General features: G+C 34.9%; 1 protein-coding gene across 1 annotated transcript in view; it reads left to right on the plus strand.

Annotated features, from left to right (window-relative positions):
• Positions 1–6,880, plus strand: part of LOC135845938 (LIM/homeobox protein Lhx9-like) — a 50,093-nt gene extending 43,213 nt beyond the window's left edge. The window contains exons 4-5 of the mRNA XM_065364822.1: positions 3,906–4,216; positions 4,287–6,880. Coding sequence (XP_065220894.1) covers positions 3,906–4,216; positions 4,287–4,529 — 554 coding nt within the window. The 3' untranslated portion in view covers positions 4,530–6,880. The remainder of the gene's footprint in view (positions 1–3,905; positions 4,217–4,286) is intronic.
• The last annotated feature ends 8,916 nt before the right edge of the window (positions 6,881–15,796 follow it).

Genomic DNA, 15,796 nt, shown 5'->3' on the forward strand with positions numbered 1-15,796 from the left:
AACATGCTACGAGTATATAGGAAAAAACGGGCCAAAAAGTTCAACCAGCTAGTACGAGTCTCTGTATAATATAATTAATTCGACGACTATCGTGTTTTTTAATCTTATATATATACTAAACTTAATCGATATACATAACACGATATTATTGGGAGAGAATTTTTTCACGTATTGATACATTCGCGGCTTGACATCGGCTATCGATTATCTGCTAATCTGTTTAGACTTTAATAACATCTAGAACAACTTCATTTTCAAACATTAACACGAATTTTAGTCGCATTCTTTGCTATATTTTATGTCGTCGATCGCGTCTCGATTAATTTTACGATCTCGCTTGTGTATATTCATCGCGTAAGATTATGCCTAGGCTTCTTCTACTATACGTATTAATGTTGGAAATCCAATCTAACAGAGGAGTCAGGTTTTATAAGCGTTGGAAAAAAAGGCCAGGTATATAGAATTTTGAACGTACTTGTGAGAAATTTGTAGTGGAAATATTTTCCAGTTTGCGTGAATTTTTTAGTGTATTGAAAGCGAGCGTTGTTCTGCAGATTTTTATGGAGTTGAGTGACCACTGGCCGTTGAATAGTGTTGAATTGTAGATTGATCGAAACTGGCGAGGGAGAAGGAGGGATGAAATTTAGACTGGAATTGGCCAATGAAGGGACCAGCCAAGATTCATTGAAATTGCATGGATAGCGAATTGGAACCCAATTTTTGATCTTAGATCATCTCTTGCATCTCAACGATATTCTTAGATGAAGTACTGAATCTGAAAAATCGATTTTTAAAGATCGACTCACTTGTGAACGATTTTTCTCTCGCAGTGATCGGATTGTTCGTGAAGAGTTTGAGCAGACCGACGATATCGTTCGTGAATTAGAAGTTTTCAGATAATGATTCCTGTACCAACAATAATTCAACGTTCATTTGGTTTGTTTAGAGTGAACGAGTCATTCGCGAACGACCAGAGCTTAAAAAATATTTTCATGCTGATAAATGATTGTTGAGAGAAAAAAAATTGAACTAAAAATCAGATCATTTGTAGAAAATTTGATCAAATTGAACGAATCGTTCGCGAACGACCGGATTTTAAAAAATATTTTCATGCTGATGAATGATTGTTGAGACTAGAGAAAAAAAATTGAACTAAAAATCAGGTCGTTTGTTGAGAATTTATACAAAGTGAACGAATCATTCGCGAACGACCGTATTCTCAAAAATATTTTCATGCTGATGAATGATTATTGAGACTAGAGAAAAAAAATTGAACCAAAAATCAGGTCATTTGTAGAAATTTTGTTCAAAGTGAATGAATCGTTCGCGAACGGTTCGTTTAGAGTGAACGAATCATTCGCGAACGACCGGATTTTCAAAAATATTTTCATGCCGATGAATGATTGTTGAGACTAGAGAAAAAAAATTGAACTAAAAATCAGGTCATTTGTAGAAAATTCGATTAAAGTGAACGAATCATTCGCGAACGACCGGATTAAAAAAAATATTTTCATGCTGATGAATGATTGTTGAGACTAGAGAAAAAAAATTGAACCAAAAATCAGGTCATTTGTAGAAAATTTAATCAAAGTGAACGAATCGTTCGCGAATGGTTCGTTTGGAGTGAACGAATCACTCGCGAACGACTTGATTTTATCCATAATTGTTTAGTGTTGATTTATTTTTGTTCTGAATGAGCACGTTTTTTTTAAAAAAAAGAATGTGCTATTGTGCTCAAAATGAACGAATCGTTCGCGAACGAACGGGTTGTTCTAGGAAAACAAATTATTCGCGAATGATATGATTTTTTGAAAATTTTCAGTGTTTTGGTGTTGATGAAATGAGTGTTCAGAATAATCAGGTCGTTATGAATAATTTGCTCAAATCAAACGAATCGTTCGCGAATGACTCGTTTGAAGAGAACGAATCAGTTGCGAATTATTAGACCTGTTCAATATTGTTGAATGCTGGTTTGTTCTGAATAATCACAATCAGGTTATTTACGAAAGATTTGCCGAGAATGAAGGAATGGTTCCTCGAACGGTTTGTTTGGAATGAACGAATCATTCGCGAACGATATGATTTTTTGAAAATTTTCAGTGTTTTGGTGTTGATGAATGATTGTTTAGAATTATCAAGTAATTACCAACATAATGAATAATTTGCTCAAATTTATCGAATCGTTCGCGAACGGCTCGTTTGAGACGAACGAATCATTTTCAAAATATTAGACTTGTTTAATATTATTTATTGCTGAATTATTTTGGTTCAGAATAATCACTAATCAGTTAATTTATGAAGGATTTGTTCGAAATAAATGAATCGTTCTCAAATGGTTCATACAGAGTGAAAGAATCATTCGCGAACGACTTTATTTTTTTGGAATAGTTTGATTTTAACGAAGAATGATTCAGAATAATCAGGTTATCAGTGAACGAATTGTTCATTTGAAGTGTATGAATCATTCGCGAACGATAGTTTTTTTTGTAAATGTTAGAATGTTTGAGTTCTGATAAATAATTGCTAAGAATTACCGGGTCACTTGTGAACAATTCGTCCAAAGTGAACAAATCGTTCGCGAACGGCATGTTTGAAGTGAACAGATCATTCGTAAAGACTTGTTTTTTTTTCTGTAATCCGAGGAACGGTGTACAATTTGCTCAAAGTGAACGAATCGTTCGCGAACGATTGATTTGAAGTGTAAGAATCTTTTGCGATCGATAATTCTTTCAGGAACTGAGAATGTCCAAGTGTTTATGAATTATTTTTCAGAATAATTGATTCATTTGTGAATGATTTGCTCGAATTGAAGGAATCGTTCGCGAACGGTATGTTCAGAGTGAATAAATCATTCACGAACGACTTAAATTTTTTCTGAATGTTCTTGTGTTGATGAATGACCGTTCAAGACGATCAGGTCATCGCGATGAACGATTCGCTCAAAGTGAACCAATCGTTCGCGAACGATTCATTTGCGGTGAACGAATCTTTTGCAAACGATATGACAATTCTTTTGGAAATTTAGATTGTTTGAGTGTGTATATGGATAATTTTTCAGAATAATTGAGTCATTTGGGGATGATTTGCTCGAAGCGAAGGAATCGTTCGCGAACGGTATGTTCAAAGTGAACAGATCATTTACGAACCACCTGAATTTTTTCACAATGTTATTGTGTTAATGAATGATCATTCAGGATGATCAGATCATCGATGAACGATTTGCTCAAAGTGAACGAATCGTTCGCGAACGACCTCATCATTTTTTTTGAAATGTTTGAATGCTAATAAATAATTTTACAGGCCATTTACGTCATTTGTCAATATCTGCGATGGAGTTAATGAACCATTCGCGAACGATATGATTTTCACAGAATATTTGCATGTTGATGAATGATTCGTTCGTCAACGGTTTTGTTCGAAAAGTAGAATGAATCGTTCACTTCTGAGGTAAGCGAATCATTATTGAACGAGTTCGTGAAATAACCTTGTCCTCAGGTCGGTTGTGAATTATTGTTCGAAAATGATTGGGGCCCCTGTAGAGTAAAGGAGTCGTTCGTGAATGATTTGATTGTTGTGATCTGGATTTTTGTTTTTGCGCATGAGAGTCGAATTGTTTATGAACGTGTTTTTAGATAGGAATATTATCTGAATTTTTTCGCAAAATAAACTCCAATCGATTGGGAAATCCAATGAAACAAAGAGTGGGAGATGAATTTGTTGAATTGAAGCAGTTGAGAAAAGCCTTGAATTGAAATTTTTTCCAATCGTCTTTCCTTTTTCCGTTTCCCTTCTTCTTTGCAATTTTCTTCAAGTAACGCTTTCCAGTAGATTTATTTGTGCTTCTTGAGCTGAATAATGTAAAATTGAAATTGTATCTACTACATGTTAACCCACATACCTTCCAGGTTCACCCTCCGACCACACTCTCGGCGTAATCAGCAACTCATCGCTATGCGTCGAAATGTTACATTCCAGAGACCTTTCCTCCTCAATGGAATCCCTAGCTTACGACTCGAGCAGCACAACATCCCCAAACAGTATCCATCCCAGTGCCCAAGTCGGTGGTCCACCTCAACGCACCAAACGAATGCGCACCTCGTTCAAACACCATCAACTGCGGACCATGAAATCGTACTTCAACGTTAATCAAAATCCAGACGCCAAAGATCTGAAACAACTCGCTCAAAAGACTGGACTCTCCAAAAGAGTGCTTCAGGTAAATTCTATTCTGTTGCTTCATCATTCAAGTCGTATATGTAAACTAAAATTGGAAATTTGGAATGTAGGTTTGGTTTCAGAACGCTAGAGCTAAATGGAGACGGAACATGATGCGTCAAGAGTCATCCCAAGCTGCAAATGGTATCAGTTTATTACCTCCCAGTGGATCAGTCAATGGTATAAGGAACGAGGACGCAGGCAATGGCCTCATGTCCAGAGAACCTAGTGGTATCGATGTTGAAGAGTATAATCGACAAAGACAGCAGCCAACTAATTCTAGTCAATCTTTACATTTCGAAGAATTATATTGAGCAGAGTTACCCCATCTCCATTTTTAACGCATGTGCGCATTTTAAACATATTTTGTGTACTGTGTGAAATGGCGACATTATGCATTTATATTGTACAGTAGCGCATCGAGGGTTTACCTGTGTTGGGAAAAGCATTGGTTATTGAATAGATTTGAAGGAAATTCGACTCAGACTCGAGATTTTGTCGAAATTTTAGAGGACAGATTGAAAATAGAATTCATTTTGAGTCAGCATGTTCTATGAAAATTGTAGAAATTTTCTACAATGTGTCTCAATAGTGTCTATCTGGAGTACAAATGCTCTGATCGCGAAACGGACCTCATTTTCGAGTTCAGCGACCTCGAAAACCTTGAAATCGATATGCATGAAAGATTTTTATCATTTTTTAAGGTGCTTCACCCCCTCCCCACCCAATTTTCACCCCCGACATATTCTACTATTGAATTTAAACCAAGAAGAACAAAATTTTTCAATGTTCAATTCGCACCTCGGGAGTAATAAGGTGACATCTCAAAAAAGTGAAATTTTACAGGAGAGTGATTTTCTTATTTTTTTAAACTTGATTCATTATTTTTATCAACTTATAATTAATTGTGAGGAATGAATAGCACCTCATTTTAAAGATCTGGTATCCTACCTTCATTTAGCATAAGAACACTTTGAAAAATAAAATCGTAAAGAGGAAACATTTCAATGTTTGGAAAACATTTTGAGTTAGCACCTTTCATTAAAGTTGATGTGGAGGCGAAAGGAAGCGTCCAAAAAAAAATTCATGACTTCAAAGTTGTAGAGAATTAAATTTCCAATCGACATAATGTTGTTAGTTTTTTTCTAGAGTGCTTAGTTTTTGAGTTTTTCTCAAAAAACTAAAATTTCATGATATGTGCAAATTCATTTTTCTGAAAAGTGATCAATTTAAAAAATTTTTTCCATTTGGTACAAACCAATAAAAAATGCACTCCTTGTGACTATTTCTAACTGACAAACATTCAAAACAATCAAAACTGTTTATTAACACTTTGTATGTACGAAATTTGCTCAAAAAAGGTGAAGTTTTTTGAGATGTCACCTTATAACTAAGAACAACTTGCAATGTTGTTGAGATTTTGAGTTAGGCCATTTGGGTTTTTTACATGATCCAGATACTGTACCCAACTCAAAGTGTTATTTTTGGTTGAGGGGGGTCATACAAGCCCCAAAAATGCAAAAACATCAAAATCAATTTTTTTTGAGATGTCACCTTATTACTCCCGAGGTGCGAATTGTTCATGATACGTAAGTATCAAAAACTTTTATTCCTTTATTTGAAATAGATGGAGATTTTTTAAAACTGGGGTGGGGCAGAGGGGTACTGTAGAGGGGGTTAAATTCAAAAAAATGATAATATATCGTCATGTATATCGATTTCATGGGTTTTGGACTCACTGATTCCGAATCCGGGGTTGGTTTTCACTTTGGAGCAGATTTTCAAACAATATGTGCAACAAATCAATGAAATTCGACTCAGCTTTCTAATCCTCATCTCTTACTTGAGATCTTGGTCAAAATTTTAATGGGCAGATTCAAAATAGAATTCATCTTGAGTCAACATGTTCTATGAAATTGCAGAAATTCACTAAAAAGCGCCCCAACTTGTGTCTATCTCAACTAAGAGTGCTCTGATCGTGAAACTAATGTCATTTTCGAGCTCAGCGACTTCAAAAACCTTGAAATCGATATGCATGAAAGATTTTTATCATGTTTTGAGGGTGCTTCATCCCCTCCCCCCACTCTCCCACCCCATTACATTCCGCTGTTAAATTGAAACCAATAAGAATATATTTTAAATGTTTATGGCACATATTAAAAACTCTGGTTCTTTTATTTGAAGCAAGTCGAGATTTTAAAAATGAAGGGGGCTGAGGGGTTGCATTGGAGGGGGTTAATTCTGAAAAATGATAATATATCGTCATGTATATCGATTTCATGGGTTTCGATGCCGCTGATTTCGAATCCGGGGTTACTTTTCACTTTTGAGCAAATTTTGAAACGATTCGAGCAAAAAAATCAATTTCCGGACTTCGAATCGATTAAAAATAGGAATTTTTGAAAGCTACAGTCTCTGTATACTCTCTACCTTGCATGCGCCACTGATATTTTAGCTATAGAGATGTATTATATTATAAGAATGAAAAAAAAAGGTGGAAGTACCAATGTGGAAATCTCGCCTTGTTTACTTTTTTTCTGTACATACGCGCAAGTGCATCGTAACCGGATCCTCCCGAGATGATCGGTGCTTCTACCTCGTTTTTAATTGGTGCTTCCTTTGATATGAGAAAAAAAATTTTGAATAAACGTAATATTCCGTGAAATTATTGTAATATAATTTTTTAATAAGCATATTGTACGCGGGTTCGATCGAGAATCAGTGGCGGCGGCGGCGGCGTATACGATAGATGGTGTATAAAGAACCGGTTAGGTACGCGAAATGTCATTAATTACGGTCGAAGTTTGAAAATCCGTATCATTACGAGTGTATAGGTATTATATGGGCGCTGCTAAGGAGCATCGACTCCCATCCCTCTGCCACCGCCCCCTTGCACCAAAGACCACAGCAGAGTGCACGTAACTGCGAATTAATCGAAATGTTTGTTGGGTTTCGGCCTCCCTATGGCTCGAGCTGCGGGCTCTCGGTCTAGTTATTAAATCCATCGAGTCAGGTGACTCGACAAATTTTTTACAAATTATTACCGACGCGTATTGACATAAAGATGTTACTACTGACCAATAATTTTCGACTTAATAATGGTGCTACTGACTCTCTATATAGATACACGGTCGGGCCGGGCTGCTTCTGTGGAACTGGTTCTGTTCTGTTCTCTTCTGTATATGTACGTACGTATTTGTAGTATACGTACTATATTATGATGAACACGTTCATCTAATTTGTCGACGATTTTTAATTACCAACAAAAAATTAATTAATTCGCCATCGGTATACCGAAACCAGTTCCCGAACGTAGTGTGATGTCTTTACCATACCGTTTATTACCGGCGATGAGTTTGGAGTTGTGGTTTACACCGTGTAAGTAATGTACCGAGGTATGTGTACGTACACCTCTACTATACTTGTGAAAATTATTGTAGCCAGAAATGGAGCACATGAATGGTCTCATTATATATGGTCTAGAAAGTTTCGCTGGTTCTCGGATTATCATTTCGAAAAGGTTCGACTGCTCCGAAATTACGATGGTATTGTTTGGACGGATGTGAAGAAGATTTCCTGAATACGATGATTGCAGATCTTTCGTATGGTAGGTTTTATTGGTACCATGTCGAAATTTGCTCTGTACAGATCTTTTGTGGAATTAAATAAGGGACGGGTGGAAAGAGGGAAGGAGCGAAGAAGGGAATACCATGTAATTAGTGCGAAAAAATGTTCACTTATGGGATCCTTCAAGTGAAACCAAGTTCAAAATTACCCAAAAATTATGAAATTGTGCGTCGCAAGATAGGTTACAATTGTGTTTTTCAATCTAACTATGAGTCCGGTATTGAAATTATTTGACTCGCAAAATAGAATACAAGTGGCTTCAGAAGAAAATGTTATCAGCAAAGATACTTATTTGCATTTTTTTTCGCATTGCGATTTTTTCGTTAAAGAATCTACTTTTTTGTTTAGGGCTGAAATGATGTGGAAAACGAATCGTACTCGTACTCTTTTTTTCCTCTATTGGCTCTAAATCTGGAAAAAATTTAGGAATATTTTAAAAGTTGTTCGAAAAATAGCAAAAGTGGTAAATTCGTCCCAAAAATTCACAAGCTAGCAAAAAAGTATGTCAAAATTACTATAAATTTTTGAAAAATAGTATTTTCTGAGAAAAAAATCCATAGCTACCTGTATAATTTTGCTCTTTTCATTTTTTCAAATCAAAAATTAAATTTTTCATTTATACCACCTATTTAATAATTTTGATTTTTTTAAACAAATTTTTCTGGTACTTGACAGAATGAAAATAAAAATATCGTAACTTGAATAGATTTTGTCACATCCCTTTCACCCCCCCCCCGCAACCCATTAAAACAACAGAAAAAAAATGCTCATCGATAGATCTGATTTTTGTCACAATATTACAAAAAAAATTTCATTTAAAAAACTATTTCATCTTTTCCAAAAAAAATTGAAATTTTCCATTTTTTCCATTCTCTTTTTGAATTTTGAATGACTTTTATTTTCTCTGGTTGTTTTTAAGAATGAAAACATTTTGTCCAATAAATTTTGACCCCCCCCCCCTTCTCTCACTTTCAAAAAAGTGCGTTCTTTTTTGGTTTAAATTGCCTAGTCAAAATTGCTGTTTTTTTTAAAAAATCATCCAACATCAAATTTTTCTACCAATTTCAGGATTTTGATTGGGGGGGGGGGAGGGTTCTGTATTAAAATAGAAAAATTGTGACTTGAAACAACAGAAAAAATTCTCATCAATACATCTGATTTTTGTCACAATATTGCAAAAAAAATCTCATTTAAAAAACTGTTCTTTTTTTTTATCTTTTCCAAAAAAATTGAAATTTTCCGTTTATTTTCATTCTCTTTTAGAATTTTGAATGACTTTTATTTTCTCTGGTTGTTTTTTAAAAATCATCCAACATCAAATTTTTCTACCAGTTTCAGAATTTTGAGGGGTTTTCTGGGGAGTGGGGGGGGGGTTCTGTATTGAAATAGAAAAATTGTGACTTGACAATTTTTGAACTCCACATTCCAATTGAAGCATTTCTCTTTCTGAGTTTTGAATCATTTTCATTTTCTCTGATTATGCTTGAAAATGGAAACACTTTGATGAATAAATTTTGACCACCCTTCTCCCCCTCTTACAGCAAATTAAAGCAGATTCAAAATTTCTTGTTAAAATGTCTACTTTTTTGTCAAATTTTGCTCGAAAGTTTAGAAAAGTGTGTGCTTTTTTGGTTGAAATTGCGAAGCCAAAGACATTGTTTTCTAAAAATCGCCGTACTTTAAACTTTTCTACCCCATTCAAAATTTTGATTGGGGGGGGGATCTGGATTCGCATTAAAATCAAATTTTGAACTGTCCTATCCTAATGAAACGTTTTGAAAAAGTATAATTTTTTTTTGAAGTTTTGCTTTTTCTAAAAATTTTTAAAAAATCCCGTCTCTTTGAAATTCTTCATTTATTCACTTTTTCTTTCAAAATTTTGTATCAGGTACTTATTTTCATTTTTTGGTTCTCGATATAGATGGAAAAATTTTGACGAATTTTCCTTCCACCTCTTCCTTTTAAAATGAAATACATATTTGAACAAATTTCCTATTTCAAGTTCTGCAACAAAATCACTAAAAAATCTGTTCTTTTTTTGCCAAAATTAAAAAACGTCCCTGTTTTTTTGCATTTTTAAAATCATAACATTTGTCTTTTCTTCATTTTTTCATTTTTTTTTTTTTTTTTTTGTAAATTAGTAAATTTTTGGATTAAATAAATTGTAAACTTTATTCCCTCTCCCTTGAAACACTAAAACTTTGTTGTTATTTGGCTCAAGTTGCCAAAAGGCCTTTTTTTAATCATTTTTTTTTTCAACCTAACTTTGAAAATTTCGAAGTTTCTACACATTTTCTTTTTCTTGCAGAATTTCGTATTACCTATTTTTATTTTCTGGTTTTGATAAAAATAGCAAAATGTTTACGAGTAAATTTTCTACCCTCCCCACCTTTTCTTAAAATTAAATATCTGACAAAATTTCCAAAAATTTCACCTTTTTTAAAAAATTGCAAGAAGGTCCCACTTTTTTTCTTCTTTTTTTTCAATCAAACATTGAAATTTTCCATTTAAGCAATTATTTTTCTTGGTAGAATTTTGAATTCTCCTCTTCTTTTTTAGTTTTCTTTGAAAATATAAAAATTTTTGTCACCTCTCTCCCCTCCCCCTTCCTTCCTCAAATTGAAACTTTCAATTAAAGGTTGTATTTTCGTGCCAAAATTGCCTAAAAGTCCTGCCTTTGTTGCCAAAATCACAAAAGATCAGGTTTTTTCATTTTTCCCCAATCAAGGGTCATTTCATATCAATCTGAAGGAAAAATTACAATTTCCGAAGTAACGTCGCTCGATTTTGTTCAAATTTACTAAATCTGCTCACCAAAGAACTAGGGAAGATGGTCTCAATTTTTTGATTGGAAACTGCCTATGGTCCCTGGAACCCCCCTCCCCGCCAATGATTAAACTGAAATAAATATGTAGTCCTAACGATGTGACACATTGATTGCTACTTTTTTAAAGGTGCTCTGGGATTTTGATAGGCTTCCTCTTAGACCTCCATTATTAAGTGGCAAAAATTTGAAAATAAGAGAAAAGACCTCTTTACTTGAACGTTTCCAGCGACTTTTCATTTTTACATTAGGTCCTTTTGAAGGTATAAATTATGTTTAGTTGGGAGTTTTTATGGATATTTATCTAAATTCATGAATTTTTAACGACTTTTATTATGTTATAACAATTTTAATGGCATTTTCAACGATCTTTGCGAGCTTATCAAGGAATCATCTACAACTTTATTATTTTTAATGCTTTTAAATTTTGTTTTTTTTTTCGTTTTTTCAAATATGTGTGCATTTTTCTCATACTCACCTTATTGTAGTATAAGGTGTTTGGACCAGATTCATCTTTTTCAATTTTATTGAACGTTAGCTCGAGTTCTTTTTTTTCGCAAATTTTAACGTTACGATGGCGTGGATCTTGATTAATACCACTTTGATACAGAATACTAGGTATTATAATATCTTCGTACGCGTATAAGAAATGCAGAACAGAGCAACCTGCTCGACTAAAAAACGTCCAAAAAATATGAAGCAATCAATTGCAAACGGATGCTTGAAAAATATACGTACTTCATCTCTTCGTAAGATCTCGTGATCTTGGTAAGTACCTACATAATACACGTATGTATATGAATTGAATAAATTACGATCACGAATCGCTATGCTAGATTCTCAAAGAACAGAACAGGTTGACATTAAATTCGAGCGATTATTTTTCTCGTAGCCGAAATCTCGATTCGGCCAGACACTGGTGCGAAAAAAAAATTACCTCTTCGAGAAGAAAAATAACAGCAGTTTTGGTGAAACCGTTATCAGACAACGTCCGCGTCCTTCTCGTGCATAAACACTCCGAAGATGCGGGTGTTTTGCATATCCAGTGAGCTTTTTTCTCGAAAATTTTTTATCCACCGCAATGTGGTATAGTTTTTACGTAGGTACCTGTAGGTATTTCGCGTGTGCCATCGAGCAACCCAAAAGTAGTATAGGTACGATGCACCGGTCGAATTTAAATACACCGCGATGATGTAAATTGTTTTTTATGACTGGTTAAACGACCAAAAAGTGATAATTCGCATTGAATTGTAAATTTCAGACAGGTGTCCAAGTTACGTAAATCTTACAAACGCCTGTTTAGTGTCGTATTTAGGAACCAAAGCTATTAATTTTTTTCACTTTTTACAATGTTTTGCGGCGGCCAAGCGCGAAGCGTCACCGCACCGTTGTCGATTGCAATACTTTATATTATAGTGTATATGATAGGTGAAGTAAAATCATAATTTACAGTACGAGCTGGGCCACGGTACAGCCTTGAATTTATAATATCTATACGCGATGTGCTGGTCTTTGAAAAGGAAGTGTATATAATACTTTCTTGATTATGTAAGAATTTTTATAATTCGGAGACGCGGCGGGAAACCACCCGCGAAATGGATTTAATCAAAACAACGTGTGCGCAACTTACTCGCGAATATTAATCGAAGACTTAAATTAAGTTATGGGGTAATAATTCACGTACCTAATTTGAATTTCAAGCTACTGGAAGAATGTAATGATGATGAAGGATCGAACAGAATTTCATATAGTCCAGCATACTTATGGCATAGATGTAGAGTAATAATTGCACCCCCCCCCCAGGATCCTCCGGGACAAATTTTTTTCTTAAAAGGAGACATCCTAAGGAACATTTTAAAGCAAACTTTCCAAAAAAAAGTTGGCCCTACTGACAAAATGGCGGCCATTTTGATTGAATGGTCAGCCGAAGTCGCAGATTTTGCTTTTCAACGTAAGACTCACACGACATTTTTTTGATTTTTGGTGAATTTTAAGAAATCAAATTTCAGCCAAAACCGAGAAAAAAATCAAAATTTTACCACACTGGCCAAGAACGCTGAAATTTGGGGTATATCCTATTTTCGACTCACCAAATCGATTGGAAACAGTTTCAAACCGTTTTGAGCAGTTTTGGAGCTTCCTGTAGATTTTATAAACTTGAAATTTTCAAAAATTTCATCAATATCAATGAAGTTAAGAATTCGAAATTAACGCTGCACTCCAACTTCAACACACTTTTAAGTCGACTGCTGGTAAATTTTAAGTCATATTGGAGCCTCCAGTAGATTTTTGAAAAATCTTGAAGCCTCCAGTGGATTTTTGAAACTTAAAATTTTTACAAAATTTTATCGAATGAAGTTGGAAATCCGAAATTCGCGCTGGCCTCCAACTTCAACACGCTATCAAGTTGACGTCTGGCGAGTTTGAGTTATTTTGGAGCCTCCAGCAAATTTTAGAAAATTCTCGGAGCCTCCAGTGGATTTTTGAAACTGAAATTTATACTGTAAACTAATTTTAATACTCCAAGAAGTCGACTGCAGGTAGATCTAACGTTGTTTTGGAGCCTCCAGCAACTTTTTGGAACCTACTGGAGCCTCCAGTAGATTTCTAATGTTCATAATTTCCAGGAAATTTTACCAAATGGAGTTGAAAATCCAAAATTTACTCTGCATTTCAATTTCAACACGCTATCGAGTTGACTGCAGGTGGGTTCAAGTCATTTTGGAGCCTCCAGCAAATTTTAAAAAATTCTCGGAGCTTCCAGTGGATTTTTGAAACTGAAATTTACTGTGTATACTAATTTTAATACTCTAAGAAGTCGACTGCTGATAGATTTCAAGTTGTTCTGGAGGCTCCAGCGACTCTTTGGAAACTACTGGAGCCTCCATCAGATTCTTAAATGTGCAAAATTTCAAGAAAATTCTGCCTAATGGAGTTGAAAATCCAAAATTTACTCTGCATTTTAATCTCAACACGCAATGGAGTCGACTGCAGGTAGGTTCAAGTCATTTTGGAGCCTCCAGTGAATGTTTTGAAAATTCTTCGAGTTTCCAGTAGATTTTTGAAACTTGAAATTTCCACAAAATTTCATCAAATGAAGTTGGAAATCCAAAATTCAGGCTGCCTTCTAGCTTAAACACGCTAATAAGTCGACTGCTGTCAAGTTTGAATTATTTTGGAGCCTCCAGCGAATTTTCGAAAATTCTCGGAGCCTCCGGTGGATTTCTGAAACTGAAATTTATTCTGTAAACTAATTTCAATACTTTAAGAAGTCTACTGCGGGTAGATTTCAAGTTGTTTTGGAGTCTCCAGCAACTTTTTAGAAACTACTGGAGCCTCCAGCAGTTTTTTAAATGTACAAAATTTCCAGAAAATTTTACCGAATGAAGTTGGAAATCCGGAATTTACGCTGTACTCCAACTTGAACACGCTATTAAGTCAACTGCTAATTAGTTCAAGTCATTTTGGAGCCTCCAGCAAATTTTAGAAAATTTTCGGAGCCTTCAGTGGATTTTTAAAACTAAAATTCATTTTGTAAACTAATTTCAATACTCTAAGAAGTCGACTGCAGGAAGATTTCGAGTTGTTTTGGAGCCTCCAGCGACTTTTTGGAAATTACTGGAGCCTCCAGCAGTTTTTTAAATGTTAAAAATTTCCAGAAAATTTGACCAAGTAGAGCTGAAAATCCAAAAATTTACTCTGCATTTCAATTTCAACACGCTATCGAGTCGACTGCAGGTGGGTTCAGGTCATTTTGGAGCCTCCAGCGACTTTTTGAAAATTCGTCGAGCCTCCAGTAGATTTTTGAAACTTAAAATTAGTTCGCAGAGTGAATTTCGGCTGTCTAACTTCAGTTGATGAAAATTTGTGGAAATTTCAAGTTTCAAAAATTTGCTGGAGGCTCTATGAATTTTTAATAATCTACTGGAGGCTCCATAATGGTTTGAACCCATCTACAGTCGACTTGATAGCGTGTTGAAATTGGAGGGCAGAGTAAATTTTGAATTTCCAGCTCCGTTTGATAAAATTTTATGGAAATTTCGAGCAATGTAAAATCTGCTGGAGGCTCCAGTAATTCCCAAAAACCTGCTGGAGGCTCCAAAACGAGTTAAAATCTACTTGCAGACGACTTTATAGACTATTTAAATTAGTTTGAGAATGAATTTCGGTTTTCCAACTGCATTTGATGAAATTTTGTGGTTCTAAAAATCTACTGGAGGCCCGAAGAATTTTCAAAAAGTCGCTGGAAGCTCCAAAATGGCTAAAACTCACGAACAGTTGACTTAATAGCGTGTTGAAATTGAAATTCAGAGTAAATTTTGGATTTCAGCTCCATTTGGTGAAATTTTCTGGAAATTTCAAGTTTTAAAAATCTACTGGAGGCTCCAAGAATTTTCAAAAATTTGCTGGAGGCTTAAAAATGACTTAAACTTACCAGCAGTCAACTTAGCTCCATTTGGTAAAATTTAATGAAAATGTTGAGCATTTAAAAATCTGCTGGAGGCTCCAGTAGTTTCCAAAAAGTCGCTGGAGGCTCCAGAACAACTTGAAATCTACCTCCAGTCGACTTCTTAGAGTATTGAAATTAGTTTACAGAATAAATTTCGACTTCCCAACTGCATTTGATGAAATTTTGTGGAAATTTCAAGTTTCGAAAATCCATTGAAGGCTTCAAGAATTTTCAAAAATTCACTGGAGGCTCCAAAACTGCTCCAAATGGTTTGAAAACATTTTCAATCGATTTGGTGGATGGAAAATAGGATATATCCCAAATTTCAGCTTCCTAGTTCAGTTGGGTAAAATTTTGATTTTTTTTCTAATTTTTGGCCTAATTCACCAAAAATTGAAAAATGCACTTTAGCACTTGAAATTTTGCACGCTCTTTCGATCTAGCTCTGTCCAGTTCGAAAAATATTTGTGCGAGTCCCATTAATGGAAATCAAAATCTGTGATTTCAGCTAACCTGTCAATCAAAATGGCGGCCATTTTGTTATTAGGACCAGCTTTTTTCTGGAATGCTTGCTTTAAAATGTTCTTTAGGTTGTCCCCTTTAAGAAACAAGTTATCCCCGAGGACCGTGGGGGGGGGATGCATGTAAAACCCATATGCCAGATTAATAATATGTTCATT

This window comes from Planococcus citri, chromosome 4, assembly GCF_950023065.1.
Source record: "Planococcus citri chromosome 4, ihPlaCitr1.1, whole genome shotgun sequence".
Taxonomy (NCBI): Eukaryota; Metazoa; Arthropoda; class Insecta; order Hemiptera; family Pseudococcidae; genus Planococcus; species Planococcus citri.